Source organism: Zalophus californianus, chromosome 9, assembly GCF_009762305.2.
Source record: "Zalophus californianus isolate mZalCal1 chromosome 9, mZalCal1.pri.v2, whole genome shotgun sequence".
Classification (NCBI taxonomy): domain Eukaryota; kingdom Metazoa; phylum Chordata; class Mammalia; order Carnivora; family Otariidae; genus Zalophus; species Zalophus californianus.
The window spans coordinates 3023815-3036298 of NC_045603.1; the positions used below are offsets into that span (position 1 = coordinate 3023815).

Genomic DNA, 12484 nt, shown 5'->3' on the forward strand with positions numbered 1-12484 from the left:
CTCCATCCAGAGGACCCAGCAGGCCCTCGGGGATGTTCACGGAACCACACACAACCAGACCACCGGCCTAGGTGAGCCTCCGAAGCCAAGGTGCACTGCCTGCCCAAGTTTGGGGGAACTGAACCCGGGGACAGAGCCCAACACCTCTGCCCCGGTACCTGCAGCAGGGGGCCTGGTGGACACCAGGGGAGTCTTCTTGCTCCTGGGAAGCCTTTCTCCCCGGGTAAGGATTCTGTTCCTATGGAAAGGACTTAAAGCAACACTATTTCCCAAGAGGCACATCACAAGTCTGCACAGAGTGAGAACGGGGACTTTTAGAGCCTCTTCCCAGGAACATCCTCCTGCTGGAGGCTTGGGTTCTTGGTCCCAGTCACTCAGGCCATCATCCTCCCTGGGTGCACTCATTGTCCAAAAATGTCACAATTACAAACACGATTCCCCCATGCTCACCAGGACTCCAAAGGTTCTTTATTTAATTTCTCTTTTCCTATTTCCTCTCCCATCTAGTTCAGTCCTCCACAACTCACTGCCGTGTTTGTACCACGCACTCGGTCAACGCCCGTGACGCTGAAGCCCTGGGTCCTCCCCTGCCCCCCACGCCCTGCACGGGCTCTGCTGGTGTCCTGGCCTCGTGACCCTCAAGCTCGTGCGCAGGACTCTGAGAGGCCGGCAAGCCGCCTCCGGCTGCCAGGCAAACCCTCTCGCCAGCACCGGGCAAGGTCTGCAGCCAAACAGCAACACACGGGGCTCCTAGAAACGGTGGTAAGACATGGCGGGCGAATGAACCATGGGACTTGGCAACACATCTTCCAAGCCCCCAGGAACGCCGCCACCCAGGGTCACCTGCCACATGGCAGAGCCCCAAGCCGCCCCCTCACGGGGGCTCTTGTGTGAGGAGTGAGATGGGAGGCCCCAACGGGCCCGGGCTGAGGAGGGGCCGGGACCAGCCCAGCACCGACCTCCTGGCCGGCACCTTCCCCGACCTCGCTCAGGTCCCTCGCGAGCAGGGCTCTGCTCCCACCTGCCGTCCTCCAGCCCAGCAGGGTCACAGCCCCACGTCAGCCCCTTCCTGGCACTTCACACTAACGAACATAAGGTACAAGCATGCGCCCCATGACGTGAGCCACCCTGTGGAAAGGGGATCCCGGTGGCACTGTCCCTATTTGGGGAGCAGGGGGGAAACGGGGGACAGAGTGGCAAAGCCCCTTGTGTAAGGTTGCTCGTCTGTTACGAGTCTCTCTCCCCAACCAGAACTCAAGGGCCAGTGGGCGAGGGACGTTTCTCAGGCACACATGGCTCAGGGCTGTCCAGGGTCAGGGCTCAAGAGTGATTTCTGGGGTGGTGACAAGCCTCCCACCTTAGCACATTCTCATGCACAGCACCCCATGGTCATGAACTCCTGTCGCCCCGAGTTCTGTCTCACCTCCCCCCAGCAGGCAGAGCCCCAGGAGGGAGGCAATGAGAATCCCACACGTGGTCAGCCTAGAGAGCCACAGTCCCCTGGTATCATCTGTTCTCCAGGAGGCGCGCGGGGAGTCAGCCCAAGCACAGGGGTGTGTGCCGACCAGGGTCACACCACGGCGGGCCACTGTGCCCCGGGGAAGCTGTGCCCATCTCCCTCAGAGGAACACCCAGGCTCTCCATGGGCCAGGGTCCAGCTCAGCCAGCACTGTTCTCCCAAACCTCCCACAAGGAGCCAGGGTGCCACAGGGCCAAACAGACTGCCCAGAGCCACCACACCGTGACCCCAGACATAGGGCCTCCTAGTTTGTCCCTGACCTAAAAGCCAAGGGGCTCGAGGAGGTGAAGTGGCCAGAGTGTCCCCAGCCAGGTGGGGCAGAGCCCGGTCCCCGGCCCCCACCGATGGTGTCCTCTTCTGTGTACCTGAGGGGCCCCACCTTCCCGGGTCACCAGGCAGAAGGACTCGGGCATCTGGGGTCCCAGTGGACAGCACCCTGTGGAGGGGTCAACACTGCCATGGTACTCAGGCCACCACATGGAGGCACACTTGGGGGTGGGGACGGGCTGGGGACTCAGCACCCATGGAGCCCCTAGGCGAGCACAGAGCTGATGCCAATGTGGCTCTGAGGAAACTGCCCAGAGAGGCCAAGCAACATGTCCGAGTCACACAGCTGCCAAGCGGCCAGCCCGTCTGCTCACAGACCAGCACCTCCCCTAACGCATCGCAGCCCTGAGCCACCCCTTGGGGCCATGCCGTGGAGGACACACACAGGCTCAGGAAGCGCCCCCGGGAGTCCAGGAAAGGGCTGAATTTCTGGCTCCAGGGGAGCGCGGCCAGTCCACTTTCCTGGGTCGGCCGAGCTCGCCAAGAGCAGGAGGTCGGGCTCGCAGCTCCGGCACAGACAGCCCTGGGAACGACAGTGTCATGAACCTCCCCCAGGAGAAAATCAAGTGCAGGGCCTTTAGAGAAGGCATTTACTTACCTGGAAATCCCGCTCTTCTAAAATTTCCTTCCTCCATCTCACCAGAAAAGCAGCGCAGACATACAGGTGGAAGTGAGAGAAGCCGTCAGGTTCAGACTGCAAAAGAGAGAACACGGGACGTGAGTGCGCCCACGCAACCACGTGCCACCCGGCGGCCAGCTTACCCCCCACCAGGCAGACCCCCCAGGCGCTCTCAGACAGCGCAAAGCGTGCATGACTTGCTCACTTTTACTTTTTCTCATCTCCTTCGCATCAATACAGGCTTCTGATGAAGAGGAGGTGAGCAGCTCGTTCATCCACCTCTCCTGCACGGATGACTGCCAGCAATAACAGAAGGCAGACCATGAGAAGGCCTTCTGTGCCACGAACCGGGGAGGACACCTGCCCACAGGGGCCGGGTCACTGGCAGGGGCTGAACTGCGGTCCTCGCTCCCCTGATGGTGCCCCCAGGGAAACGAAGCCAGCTGGAATCAGTGAGGTAGGGCGAGGCTGCGCACACCTGCTCCTAGCCCACGGGCTCCTCACCAGGCCAATGCTCCCTTCCCACTATGGGTTCAGCTCGCCCCCTCTTCAGGGGCGCTCCCTCCTCCCGTGCCTGGCCTTAGTTCAGCATGTACCCCCAACTTCTGAAACCAGGGTTCTCAAAACTCAGTTTTTCCCATTCTCTTACAACACAACTGAGTTACAAATCAATAACCAAAGAAAGCTCAAAACACAAAACAAAATCAAAATGAACCACACGTTTCTAGATTTTTAAAAAAGCATGCTAAGAAGTAAGCTATGGTTCAAACAAGTAAATCCTAAAAGAAGGCAGAGCAGGGGATGTGGCCGCACTGAGGTCCCTGGCAGGCAGGTGGGCTGATGGCACAGTGCTAGGGAGGAGGGAAGGAGAGTCGCTGGAGCCCGGAGTCCCACTTCACCGCGCCGCCCGGAGCTGCTGAGGGTGCAAGCGCATCCCCACCCTACACGCCCTCACCTCAGTCCTCAGGGACTGCTGCTCTGCACGCTTGGCGAGCCCAGATAACGAAGTCGGCTTTGCCCTAAGTCTTTCGGGTGGATAACAACACAGAGCAGGTTAGAACACTCGCCCTGACTCACTGGAGTTCTTACTTCATCAGATGCTCTCCCTCCATCAGTGAAGGTGGTAAGATCGTTTCCCTTTCATCTGTTCAGGTGATGAGTGACATCAGCATACTCATTTCCTTAACATCGTGCTAACCGTGCCTTCCCGGAGAAACTCAATCTGGCCACAACGTATTATATTTTTTCATCACAGCTAGGTCCCATTCGCTAATGCTTCATTTAGAGGATTTCCATGTCCACGCTGAGACTGGCCTCCCGTTATCCTTTGTTGAACTGCCCCTGTGCAGTTTAAGCATGAAGACTGTGCCTGCCTTTTTCTACCTGTTTCCATGCTCAGAGTCCATACAGGACTGGGACATCTCCCCTTGGCAGGCTTGCTAGGCACGCCCTAGAAAACAGACCAGGCCTGATGTTTTCCTTGTGGAAAGATGTGGATTCCTGATTCAAGTTCTAACTCCTCAGACTCCTTCAAAATTTTTGAAGAATTTTCTTTAAGAATTTGTCATCTAATTTTTCAAATTTGTTCATAATATCCCATGTTTCTTGAAATCCCTGCTGCATGTGTAGCTGGATCCTACTGGAAATTCTTAGTACCACATTTACATATGCCTCTCCTCATCATCGTCCCCAGTGGTGCTCAAAGTCTTAATTTTGTCAGTGTTTTCCCAGAACCAACTTCTGGGTCCGTGTTCCATCTGCCAATCTTTTATACTTCCCCCACCTCGGCTGTTACCCCTCACCGTGGCCTTCCCACTCCTGACTTGCCCTTTTTTGCTGTGGATACTAATACACACAAATGCAGAGTGGCTTCAAATTATGTTTAAATCATCCGGGTCCTTTCTCTAACATAAAATGGATGACGATTAGCTCGTTAATATTTGGTTCTTCTTCATTTCTGACACAAGCAGGCATTTGAGGTAATGACCTTTATTCTAAGAGACCCACTTCTGATGTGTTCCACAGCTGAACAGTATCTTTACTCTCCTTAGGTTCCAAGAATTTTCTGCCTTATGTTACGATTTACTTGTTTGAACATAGCTTACTTACTAGCATGTTTTTTAAAGTCTATGAACATAAATGTTTTGTTTTAACTCTTGAGCTTTCTTTGGTTATTGATTGGTCGCTCAACTGTGTTACCAGAGAAGATCTAGGGGCGCCTGGGTGGCATAGCAGGTTAAGCGTCTGACTCTTGGTTTCGGCTCCGGTCATGATCTCAGGGTCGTGGGATGGAGCCTGAGTCGGCTTAAGATTCATTCTCTCCCTCCCTCTGCTCCTCCCCGCCCCCCCCCCCCCCGCCCCTGTGTGCTCACTCACTAGCTCTCTCTCTCTCAAATAAATAAATCTTTAAAAAGAGAATGTGATTTGCATGATGCTCATTCTTTCATTTGTTTGGATTTGGTTTTTGGAGTGGAAGAGAATTAGCTTCCACAAAAGCCCCATAAGGCCGCACAGTTACAGATCAAAAACACACCCGGAGCCAGAGTGCCTGGTTTGAGCCCTGGTTCTGCCACTTATTAGCTATGTGATCAAGACAAAGTATCTGGCCTCCCTGTGCCTCAGTTTCCTCATCTGTGAAATATTAGGAAGACTAAATAAATTAAACAACATAAAGTACTTAGGATAATGCCTGGAGCATAGTAAATAGTATGTAAATGCCAGCTATTGTCACCAGGTGTGTGTTAAAAGAGTATATATTCTGGATTCCTTGGATACAATATCCTGTATGTGTCTACTGGGTAAATTTAATCGATAGTCTTGCTCAGATCTCTTATAAATCCTATTGACTTTGTCACTTTGTGAGCTATCAATAACAGAAGTGTGTTAAAAATTCTATTACAACAGTGGATCTGATTTCTCTTTACAGTTCTGCCAATCTTTGTTTTATATATTTGGAAACTATGTTATTAGATGCATACAAGTTTTAAATTATTTTATCTTCCTGGGGTACTGAATAATATTATTATACATGATCTCCTCTATGTCAAGTAATGCTTTTGCCTTAAAGTCTTCTGGGAGGGGGGGCAGGGGTGTGATATGACCATAACTACTTATCAACTTTTGTTGGGCTCTTATTTTAAGCAGCTCTTTTTGAGATATAACTGACATACAATAAATTTGCATATTGAAAGTATATAATTGCATAGATTTTGATATGTCTACACTTGTGAAACCACCATCACAATCAAGAGAATGAACCTATCCATCACCCGCAGGTTTCCTTATGCCCTTCTATATGCTCTCCCCCTGACCCCTCAGTCTCCAGGCAATGACGACTGATCCACTTTTGTCACTACACGAGTTCACACTTCCTATACTTCTGTACAGAGAAAACCATGTGGCATGTGCTTTTGTCCAGCTACCTTGCCTCAGCACTATTACTGTGAGACTCAGCCACGTCACTGCATGGCCATTGCCTGTGACTGCTCAGTAATATGTCATTAACACCTGCAAGAGCTTGTTCACCAGAGCTGTTTACCTGTTGATAGACACTGAGTGGTTTCCAGTGTGGGGCCACGACAAACTCAGCTGCTGTCAATGTCTGCGGACAAGTCTCTGTATGGCTATAGGCCTTCACTTTGCTTCAGTAGATGCCAAGGAGGGGAATAACTGGATCCCACGGTAGCAGTATTTTAACTTTGGAGACCCTGCCAAACTATCTGCAAAGTGGCTGCACCGCTTGACATTCATTCCCACCAGCAGCAGATGGAGTCCCAGCTCTGTCACCCCATTGCCAATATACGAAACAGTCAGTATTTTTAATATTAGCCCCTCTCATAGGCAAGTGGTAGGATCTCATTATGGCGTTAATTTATATACTTACATTTCTCTAATGACTAATGATTTTGAAGATCTTGAATGTACTTATTTGACATTCTTGGTGGAATATGTTCAGTTTTTTTCCGAGTTGTATGTTTCTTATTGTTGAGATATGAGTGACTTTCTATGTACTCTAAATACAAGTCTTTGATCAGCTATGTGCTTTACAAACACTTCTGTCTATAACTTGTCTTTTATCCTCTTGAGAGTGACTCTTGAAGAACATGAATTTTAAAGTTTGATGAAGTTCAATCTATTACTTTGCTCTTATACGGATCCTGCTTTTGGTGTCATTTCTAAGAAATTTTTGCCTAACCTAAGGGCATAGAGGTTTTCTTCTAAAATAGTTTTAAGCTTTACATTTAGTTCTGTGATATATTTTGAGTTATAAAAAAATGTTATAAGAAAATGTTATACATTTTGTATATATTATAGGGTAGGGGTTGAAGTTCCCTTTTAAGCACATGGATCTAACTGTTCCAATAATTTGTAGAAAAGACTATCCTTTCTCTGCTGAGTTAATAATCAGGTAGTGTTAGTCCTCTATTTTTGTTCTTCTTTATCAAAGTTGATTTGTCCATTCTAAGTGTTTTGCACTTCCATAAAAATTTTAGAGCCAATTTGTCAATTTTTCCAAAAGCTTGCTGGGATTTTATTGGAGTTGCACTGAATGTATAGATCAATTTGGGGGAATTGTATCTTAACAACATTGAGTGTCCTGACTCATGAACATGGTATAGGCTCACCACTGACTTAGCTCTTCTTTAATTATTCGTAACAATGTTTTATAGTTTTCAGGGTATAGTCTGTTGTATCTTTTGTTAGATTTTCCCAAAGCAGCTTATATTATTTGACACTATCAAAAATAGTGTTTTGAACAAAAATAAACTTAAAGTCGATTAAAGACCTAAATTTGAGACCTGAAACCATAAAATTCCTTGAAAAAAACATAGGCAGTAATCTTTTTGACATCTGCCATAAAAACATTTTTCTGGACATGTCTCCTCTGGCAAGGGAAACAAAAGCAAAATTAAACTATTGAGACTACCAAAATAAAAAGCTTCTGCACAGCAAAGGAAACCATCAACAAAACAAAAAGGCAGCCCACAGAATGGGAGAAGATATTTGCAAATGGCATATATGATAAGAGGTTAATATCCAAAATATATAAAGAACTTATACAACTCAACACCAAAACACAAATAATCCAATTAAAAAATGGTCAGAGGAACTGAATAGACATTTCTCCAAAGAAGACATCCAGATGGCTAACAGAGACATGAAAAGATGCTCAACATCACTCATCATCAGGGAAATGCAAACCCAAAGCACAATGAGATATCACCTCACACCTGTTAAAATGGCTAAATCAAAAACACGGGAATAGCAAGTGTTGACAAAGATGTGGAGAAAAAGGAACCCTCGTGCACTGTTGAGGGGAATGCAAATGGGTGCAGCCACTGTGGAAAACAGTACGGAGGTTCCTCAAAAAGTAAAAATAGAATTACCATACGATCTGGTAATCCACTACACGAAGAAAACAGAAACTAGTTCAAAAAGATACATGCACCCTTATGTTTACTGCAGCATTATTTACAATAACCAAGATATGGAAGCAACCCAAGAGTCCATCGATAGGTGAACAGATAAAGATGTGGTGTATATATAGGATGGAAAAGAATGAGATCTTGCCGTGTGCAACAACATGGATAGACCTAGAGGGCATAAGCCAAGTGAAGTAAGTCAGAGAAAGACATTTCACTTGTGTGGAATTTAAAAACAAAACAAAGAAAGAAAGAATAAAAGAGAAAAAAACAAAACTTCAAATATAGAGAACTAGAGGTTGCCAGAAGGGTGGTGGGTGGGAGGGTGGGTGAAGTAAAGGGCCTCAGGAAGTGCACACTTATCATGCCGAGCATTGAGAAATGTACAGAATTGTGGAAACATATTGTATACCTGAAACTAATATAACACTCTGTAAATTGTACCTGAATAAAAAAATACTAAATTAAATTTAAAAATAAAAACGGTAATTTGAAAATTTTAATTTCTGATTGTTGCTAGTTGTTGGGGTATACTTTGCCTGGCATATTTTTTTCATCCTTTACTTGTACTCTTTCTGCGTCACTATATTTGTCATATAACCAGTACAATGTTGGGTTTTAAAAACTCCAGACATGGTCCCTGTGGAGTTGAGCTCCTGCTAACTATGATTCCTGATTCACTCAGGATAATTTTCATCTTCTTACATTTAAATTTATAGTTATTCTATTTCTATTATTTTTCTTTCTTGTCTACAACTAGACTTATTTACTTTTCCCCCTTATTCCAAAGCCCTAGCCCCAACAATTCTGGAAGTCACTGAATTGTTTCTATTATTTTAATAGTTACTCTACAAATGTTAACATGCATATTTAACTTAGGGTCTAAGATTAATCATGATCTTTATTACCTTCCCAAACAGCACAGAAGGGAGCGATATTTAAATTCCAGGCACATACCAAAGACGTACACAGATCTTGTGTTTCCTGGCGAAATGCTAATACCGGCCTTGGCCAGTTTTAATTCTATCTTGATTTTTTAACATTACAAATACAGATATTATTGTTTTAGACATCAGTGTGTAGAGTTACTCATAACTTCACCTCTTCCTGATTATTTCTTCTTGTAGCTAAACCTTTCTTCTGAAATCATTCTCCTTCTTGAAATGGAACCTCTAGCTGCTCCTTCAATGAGAGGGTCTCTTGGTAGTAAACCTTTCAGTTTTTCTTTGTCTAAAAATGTCTTTAGTCCTTCTCTTCCCTGGAAGGTAGTTTTGCTGGATACACAATGCCAGGATGGCTCTTATTTTTAAAGAGATTACCTCACCGTCTTCCGGCCTCCACTGTTGAATGCTAAGTCGGCCTGTCCTCCCTTCACAGGAACCCTGCCTTTTCTCTCCACCTGCTTTTGAGGTTTCCCTACACTATTGTTTGACGAGAGATCCCTCGGGCAGCCTGCGTCCTCGGAGTAGGCCACTTCTGTCAATCTGGGAGGTGTCATCCTTGCCCCTCCACATTCTCTTTCATTTCTCAGAATCTGGGGTGGGTAAAGCTAAGGTCTTTACTCCCCTTTTTACCAAAGCTCTGTCTCCCTGGGAGAGGTACTTCCTGGAAGCCTCCCTTCTAGATCACTAGTCAGCGCTCACATCACAATTCCTGAGCAAAAAAAGCACCCAGTAAATCTGAATCCCGGCTCTTTTCTCGCACCTGCCTTGAACACTGTGATGGTTCTCCTTCCCTTATGCTTGCAATCAGTATGCTCCTTCCCTTTATCTTAATCCCAGGGAGCTTACTGTCTAGCACGTCTCAGAGAATCCTACAATCCGCAGTCTTTGCGGGTCTCTCTCTAGTGTATTTCTCTGCTGATTCTTGCTCTTTGTGGCCTGCTTCCTCGTCCTGTAGTGGGGTTTCCCTTTTGGAGCTTATATTCCTTAAACTTTGTCGGAATTCTTTGAAGCTTGCATCAAAAATGATTTTCTTTGGCGGGGGGGGAATGTGTTTACTTCTACCTGAACCTAAGGGCACTATTATCCCCAGACTACTTTCAATTAAATTTTCAGCTTAAAATTTTTTAGGACAAATAGGTCATGTAAATTAGAGCACCAAACCCTTATGAATCCAGGACTCGGGGGACATCCCTGAGGGGAGGGGTTTTCTTTCCTTTTCCTTTAACTTCTACGGCCAAAGCCAAGAAAGGCAATCACCAGCACCTGCTGAGTCTCTAAACAGTCTCCCCGGGGTTTGTCTCCTGCCTGTAGCTCACTCCAACCCAGGTGTAGACCCTAGAAATGAACCGGCAGATTCCCCTGGGTGGGCACCTGCTTTGACATCGCCCCCTTATCACTCTAGACTTACATTTTCTCATGATTTCTGGCCAATGACAGTATTCTTTCCTTAATGGTTATGGTTTTAAACATTACACCGGCATCCTTGGGCATATTCTGTGACACCAGCACAAAAGGCTCTGCCCTATTTGTTTTATTTAAATCAATATTAACTATTAACATTTAAAATGTCTGTGTTGGAACTAAAGCCAACTAACAATTCAAACTTGGTGAAACGCTGCTAAGATGTCCTTAACAGCAACCCCACCGATCTCGCCGTCTGTCCTCAGGCCCCTCCAGCCCACCTGCACACTGTGAGCAGGATGCCCTCTCTAACTAAGCAGATGCCTGTCTCATCACAGTACCGTTTCTAAAGGTCCACTGCCTGTAGCATAATGTCCAAAAGAGCTTCTGCTTTAATGAAGCTTCACCCAGACAATAATGACCAGGAGCCACACAGCTCCACCCTGGCCACAGCCTGCCTCTACCCCTGGCCACAGCCGGCCCCTGCCCACAGCCCGTCCCTGGCCACAGCCCGCCCCTGCACCTGGCCACAGCCGGCCCCTGCTCACAGCCAGCCCCTGCTCACAGCCCTGCCCCTGCTCACAGCCGGCCCCTGCCCACAGCCCATCCCTGGCCACAGCCCACCCCTGCCCACACCCAGCCCCTGCCCACAGCCCTGCCCCTGCCCACAGCCCGCCCCTGCCCAGAGCCCTAGCCTGAGCGGAGGGTACAGCAGTCCACACAGATGGCATGACTCCATGGGAACTATTTTCACCTCAGGAAGGGCAGGACTGTCAGAGAAGGGGATGGACAACAGGGAGGAATCCACCAGAACCTCCAGGCGACCACCGACGAGTGGCACCTGATCACTCCTGAGCTGCACGATGCACCTGCAGGGGTGAAGCAGGTCTGGCGTCTGCTGCACTAGCCCCGAGGGAAATGTCCAGTCCCTGCACCACACGGCCCTGCAGTTTGCATGCAGCCCGGCAACATCAGGCCAGCAGAACAGCAAGCTCACAGCTGTGTGTGGACAGGCTTCACACTGGCCCATAGCTTCTCTGGAAAACAAGTCTCCTCCTAAAATGCTCACTCAGAATAACGTCAGGATTCGGAGGACAGGGAATTCTGGAGGTCAAGGAGAAACACTGTTCCTATAACCAATAACATGTTTAAAAATCCTAAATCTCTCTAGCTGACGAAGAGTCAATCCATGTAAGAGCCCAGATGCACTTGGAAATGACGATAAAAAAGCCCCCATTCCACTGCAATTGGATCAGACAGCTAGACTCTCCAGGTCCTCAGGCTTTACTGCCTCCAGTAAACTGTGTCTAATAAACCGGGCAGTGTGCCACAGAAGCCACTCCAAAAGAAAGCTGTGCTGTGAAGGATGCCCACGTCACTCCTGGGGGACCCCAAGCACTCAGCGCCCCACCCCCCACACACACGGGTCAGAGGTGATGAAAGGACATTCAGACAGGCCCAAACCATGGGTGGGCGGGCAGCCCTTGGGGGTGTGGAGCCCACCCCTGCAGAACATTCACTGGGGAGAGGAGTGGGGGCACCCAAGAACGCAAAACACCAAATAAGTGCGTCTTTATGGAAAAGACACAGAAGTTGTCTCAAAGATGTAAGAGAAAACCTAATTAAATGGGAGTTTTACCAGGTCAATGGACAAAAAGACTTAATACTGAAAAGACGTCAATTGTCTTCCATTTTAATTTACAAATTCAATGTATCTCTAATAAAAACTCAGGACATTTTGTGGCAGATGAAGCTTATTTTAAAACTAATCCTGAAGAGCAAATGGCCAAGAATAGCAATACAACCCCAGAGATGAAAAAATAAGGTGAAGATTTACATCCTATATCAAGACACTCCGTGAGATTGATAAAGACCAGGTGTGCACAGGACAGACGGACGGACCAGTGGAGCAGAGAACTCAGACATACACCCATGCTAACGTGGATATTCATCGACGGAGCATGGGTAGTGCGGATCAACAAGGGGAGAAAGGATCACTCAATAAATGGTGCTCAGACACCTGGCTATCCATACGCAAAAAACAGATGCCTACCTCATGCCATACACGAAGCCAAATTCAAAGTGCATTACAAATCAACATGTAAGCGGAAAACTTTCAAGCATAAATTCTTTAGATCAATAAAGTCAACAACACAAAAATTCCACATTGATATTTGACAAAGGCACTATAATTAAGGAGAGTATGGAGGTCACAGACTAGCCGAGGCGATTTGTAGTGCATATATGACTG

General features: G+C 47.4%; 1 protein-coding gene across 1 annotated transcript in view; it reads right to left on the minus strand.

Annotated features, from left to right (window-relative positions):
- The window catches only part of TBC1D22A (TBC1 domain family member 22A), a 355202-nt gene that overhangs the window by 35846 nt on the left and 306872 nt on the right, over positions 1-12484 (minus strand). Inside the window, exon 12 of the mRNA XM_027595286.2 lies at positions 2445-2540. Within this exon, the coding sequence (XP_027451087.1) occupies positions 2445-2540 (96 nt within the window). The remainder of the gene's footprint in view (positions 1-2444; positions 2541-12484) is intronic.